This window comes from Octopus bimaculoides, chromosome 15 (assembly GCF_001194135.2).
Source record: "Octopus bimaculoides isolate UCB-OBI-ISO-001 chromosome 15, ASM119413v2, whole genome shotgun sequence".
In the NCBI taxonomy this organism is placed as follows: domain Eukaryota; kingdom Metazoa; phylum Mollusca; class Cephalopoda; order Octopoda; family Octopodidae; genus Octopus; species Octopus bimaculoides.
Window position 1 is genome coordinate 10,792,508 of NC_068995.1, and position 5,762 is coordinate 10,798,269.

General features: G+C 38.2%; 1 protein-coding gene across 1 annotated transcript in view; it reads right to left on the reverse strand.

The window, feature by feature from the left end:
* LOC106873239 (plexin-A2) overlaps positions 1-5,762 on the reverse strand; it is a gene marked incomplete at its 3' end in the record, with an annotated part of 282,570 nt that overhangs the window by 74,452 nt on the left and 202,356 nt on the right. The window contains exon 7 of the mRNA XM_014920511.2: positions 1,815-1,915. Within this exon, the coding sequence (XP_014775997.1) occupies positions 1,815-1,915 (101 nt within the window). The remainder of the gene's footprint in view (positions 1-1,814; positions 1,916-5,762) is intronic.

A 5,762-nucleotide genomic window follows, 5' to 3' on the forward strand; every position in this document is an offset into this window, starting at 1 on the left:
TATATATATACATATACATATATATCAAAAGGATGTTTTATAATAATATTCTACAGCCATACCAACAATCCAACATATGTCCATCATCAGCTGCCCCACGGATATCATTATGGTTTCGACACCTGGGCAGTACCATTCAATCCGGCGGTGTCAACAGCACTAAAATAAGTGTTGTTTTGGGAATAAACAAACCAAAGAAACCACAACTTTCAAACACATTTACCCTAAGTATAACCGTATCGATAAATAAATTCAATAAGTAAATTACAACCACTCCTAAATACGTAACTAAATAGTGACAACTCTATTAAGTCATAGAAAAATTATAATCCCTACCATCTGGTGCACATGTGTTTGTGTGTATATATGCACACATATATCTATCTGTCTGTGTCTGTGTGTGTAAGTATATATATGCCTATATATATATATATATGCATATATGTATGTATATATATATATATATATAATATAATATAATATATATATATATATATATATATATATATATATATATACATGCATAGATGCTTACAGGACGTCACCAACGGTGCAAATAACATACACACGAGAGATAGATACAAGATGTGGACAGAAATTACAAGACAAAAATGAGTAAAATACGTAAACAAGAAAAGAAATGGAAATATATATGATGAGCTTTCACACAGTTTCTCTCCACCAAATTTACTCACAAGGTGGCCTGGTGTTATAGAAGAAGATGCTTCCCCAATGTGCTGTGCAGTGGGACTGATCTCAAAACCAAGTGGTTGCAAAGCAGGCTTCTTAACCACACAACCATGCTTGTGCTTATGGATTTTTCCATTGACAATTACCCCGCAACAAAGCAACAAGCAGCCAGAAGTAAGAATAGGCTTTAAGGGACCACTTTGTTATGTTGGGAGTTACTAAAGAAGAGCAAAGAGGAAAATGAGAAGAATTTAAAAATTTTAATGAGAAGCTACCCTGAAGATCGTAAAATGATGGACGCAAGGTTCAAAAGAGTTAGAATTACATTTTACTCTTTTACTTGTTTCAGTCATTTGACTGCGGCCATGCTGGAGCACCGCCTTTAGTCGAGCAAATCGACCCCAGGACTTATTCTTTGTAAGCCTAGTACTTATTCTATCGGTCTCTTTTGCTGAACTGCTAAGTTACGGGGACGTAAACACACCAGCATCGGTTGTCAAGCGTTGGTGGGGGGACAAACACTGACACAAACACACACACACATATATATACATATATACGACGGGCTTCTTTCAGTTTCCGTCTACCAAATCCACTCACAAGGCTTTGGTCGGCCCGAGGCTATAGTAGTAGACACTTGCCCAAGGTGTCACGCAGTGGAACTGAACCCGAAACCATGTGGTTGGTAAGCAAGCTACTTACCACACAGCCACTGGAAAATAAACAAAGGAAGGAAGCTTTCTAAGATAGATGTTTGGAGAAAGAAGGTACTGGAATAAAAGTATTTCTTACAAAAGTGGCACAACAATAACATTGAAGGGATGAGAATTAGCAGAAAAATGAGAAGCTTTAATTCTAAGTGACTGAAAACAGGAAGTGAGTTCCTTAAGATGGATGTTTGAAGAAAGAAACAACTGGAGTAAAAGCAGCTCTTACAGGTTGAAGATCAACAACACTGAAAGGATGAGGATTAGCAGAAAGAAAGGGTTACTTGATTTCTAACCTGAAAGTTAGAAAGTTTTGAGGAACAAATGGACTAAGATGATGGAAGTGCTTGTAAAACAGAGATAAAAATGTAATAATGGTTTAATTGTTTTAGGGTCTAATGACAAAGGAATATTTACCTGTCTTCCAAAAAACACCAGCCACAAAATGGGTCTTCATCTGCCAAACATTTCTGACAACTTTTTCTGGATTCACAATCTTGTATCTTAACTTTGTGTACCTGGGAAAAACACAATATATAAAAGTGAGATGAAATATTTGACATTAAAAGCATTCACAATACAAAAAGAAAAACAAAATAAATTTAGACCATTAGCATTTAAACTGACCATATCAGGCCCCACTATTCTACCTGTTCTATGTCCAAACTGGCCAGTTCTGGCCTTTGACACTTACCCTACAATGTCATCCTGGAAATAAAAAATCACCTTATTGAAATCTCAAAGCTATTTGATAAGGCATAACTAATTCAAAGCAATGTGAATAAAAAGTCATTAAGAAGTAAACTGGTACTCTACCACTTATGATGACAAGGGTTCTAGGTCCTAGTGGTTGAGCACTCCACAGACTCAACCCTTTCGTTACTGTATTTATTTTGAGATGCTCCGTGTTTCTTTCAATTAATTTTAAATATAACAAAGAATTTAGTAAAATAACTTAGTCATCATTAAGCTAGTGTTAGGAACGTAAATTGTGATTAATGTTTGGTGGAAGATTTTTATTCAGAACTTTTGAAAACAAGACATTTGTACTACAGAGCCAGAGCCGGTTTCAACCAGGTTGGTATCAAAAGGGTTGAATTAATCATTCGCTAACCCTTAATAATGATGATGATGATGATGATGATAATAATAATAATAATAATGGTTTCAAATTTTGGCACAAAACCAGCAAGTCTGGCAGATGGGGTAAATCGACTCGTCTCAGGACAATTACCCCCCTAGGACAATTAGCCTCCAATAGGACAATTCCTCCCGACGACAACTACCCCCAATGACAATTACTCCTCCTTGGTTAATTACCCCCTCTCCAATATATCAAGAAGTTTTAAATCATCATTTGTTGTCCTCAGGGGTAATTGTCTTGGAGTGGTGGTGGTTATTGTCCAGTGGGGGTAAATGTTCTAGAATCAGATCGACTACACCTACCCCAGTGTTCGACTGATATTTATTTTGTAGACCCTGAAAGGATAAAGGGTAAAGTCAACCTTGGTGGAATTTGAACTCAGAATGTAAAGATGTGTGAGATGCCAGTAAGCATTTTGTCCAGCGTGCCAACAGTTCTGCTAGCTGACAACAATGATGATGATGATGATGACTGTTTTCACAAAACCCCTTGTTGTTGAAAAGGGTTATAACACATTTGAATCTTTGCCTCTAACCCAGTGCATAACTGGTACTTATTCAACAAACTGTGATGAGAAGGATAAAAAAAAGATAAAGAAAAAAAAATTGCCGCGTAAATGGCACCTGTGCACTGTAGTCATTGCTTGTGTCATGTGAACGACACCTGTGCCAGTGGCATGTAAAAGCACCCATTGCACTCCTGGAGTGGTTGGTGTTAGGAAGGGCATCCGGCTGTAGAAACCATGCCAAATCAAACTGGAACCTGGTGCAGCTCTCCAGCTCATCAGCTCCAGTCAGACCGTCTAACCGATGCCGTCATGGAGATTGGATGCTAAACGGTGATGACGATGATGATGAAAAAGAAGAAAAAAAAAAGGAAAAAAACCCCCCCAAAAAAAGGAAAAAAAGTAGCAAACTAAGACCTCTCTTGGGATTTGAACTCAGGACAGAGAAGGAAAGAACTAAATACTACAATGGTCATACTGATTTTGTCAACGCATTGCTTCAAACGATATAATGTTGAATTCTCGTCAGCTCTTATCTCACTTCCTTTCTAGATATCAATCGTGGCTATTTCGTCTCTGTTATTATTGTAATGATAATTACGAAGACCATTAATTTCAGCTTTAGAATGGTATAGATTACGGTATTTATATTTATGCCATGTCTCGATTAGTTTGATCTCTGATAGTTATCAAAGTATCTTATTTCTGAATATATAAATATATAGATCTCATGATCACAATCATGATCACCATTTGATGTGTAATTTTCCATGCTTGCATGGGTCAGGCGGAATTTGTTGAGGCAGATATTCTACAGCCAGGTGGCCTTTTTGCTGCCAATATGCACCTGCTTCCAAGCAAGGTAATACAGCCCCTAATATATTGCTACGTGAAGGCACATGGCCCAGGCTTGCAATCATGAAATAGTGAGTTCGATTCTAGGACCAGGCTGTGTGTTGTGTTCTTGAGCAAGACACTTTATTTCACGTTGCTCCAGTTCACTCATCTGTAGAAATGAATTGTGATGTCACTGGTGCCAAGCTGTATCAGCCCTTGCCTTTCCCTTGGATAACATCGGTGGCATGGAGAGGCTGGTGTACATGGGCGACTGCTGGTCTTCCATAAACAACCTTGCCTGGACTTGTGCCTTGAAGGGTAAACTTTCAAGGTGCAACCCTATGGTCACTTACCCTTTACCTTTTATATTGCCCCGTTCCCAGACATGTTTTTCATGGAGCCCTAGAATTGAATGACCTCACTGCCATGAGGATGGTACTCATTAACCACCATCATATAACGTTTAGACAAGGGTACACACAAGCACATACACACTTACATATGATACAGATGATGGGCTTCTTTCGGTTTGCCTGATGTGCTGACAATCCTGCCAGCCTCTCCACGCCACCGATGTTACCCAAGGGAAAGGCAAAGGGGCCGATACAGCTTGGCACCTGTGACGTCACAACTCATTTCTACAACTGAGTGAACTGAAGCAATGAGCTTTGATTGTAATACTACTACTACTACTACTACTACTACTACTACTACTACTACTACTACTAATAATAATAATAATAATAATAATAATAATAATAATCACATACTGGGCTTTGTATATTTTACCCCAGTGTCACTTTGACGGCAGGCACTGCTCGCTCACCCATTAGTAATAATAATAATAATAATAATAAGCATTTCTGCTGTTGGTACAAGGCCAGCAATTTCAGGGAAGTGGGTAACTTGATTACATTGACCGCAGCGTTCAACTGGTACCTATTGTATTGACCTCAAAAGGATGAAAGGCAGAGTCGGCCTTGGTAGAGTTTGAACTTAGAACATGATGATGGACAAAATGCTTGGCAGCATTTTGTCTGACATGCTAACGGTTCTACCAGCTGGCAGCCCTATGTTTTCACACAATACTGGAATCAATGGACACTGCTTGCATTATGGCGACATTCACGTAGAACTATCACAACACGCACACACATGGGCATGCACACATACATACATATGCATGTGTGACAGATTTACACACAGTTTTTGCTGAGCAAATTCCTTCACAAAGCACTGGTCAGCCCTGAGTTAAAGCAGAAGACACCTGCCCAAGAAGTCACGCAGGGGGATTGAACCTGACACTACATGGCTGCATAGAAAACTTCTTAACCACGCAAGTGGTTTCTATCATGCACGATGATTGACGAAGCATCATGTAACCCATTCATTTGATGGACGATGACGATGCTGTAAGATGTATGGTTTCTATGTCTTTTTACATTTGAAGAATTACAGTAAAAGAGATTTCTGTATGATTTTGTCGCCCTCCTCCCTCCACCCAGCCACTCTTCTTACCCATCCAACTGAAATAAATAAAAGTAAATGAAATAAAAGAAAACAACACACACACACAAACAAACAATAAATAAAACTAAAACATAAAACCTTTGTAGCCAAACTAATTTATTGTGTTGGAGATAATCTAACTGTCGAGGGGGAATTTGTGGTAAGAAGAAGACAAAGATATTTATGGAATATTTGAGTGTATTATTGGTAATAAATAGATTGTTTTTAATGCTGTATGGCAATAAAAACATGGCCAGGGAAATGTCAAAGAAATAAAACGACTGGCAAACAATAAACAAAATATAATCTACCAAATTCATCATTATCATCATCATCATCGTTGTTTTAATGTAGTTTCCCATGCTTGCAT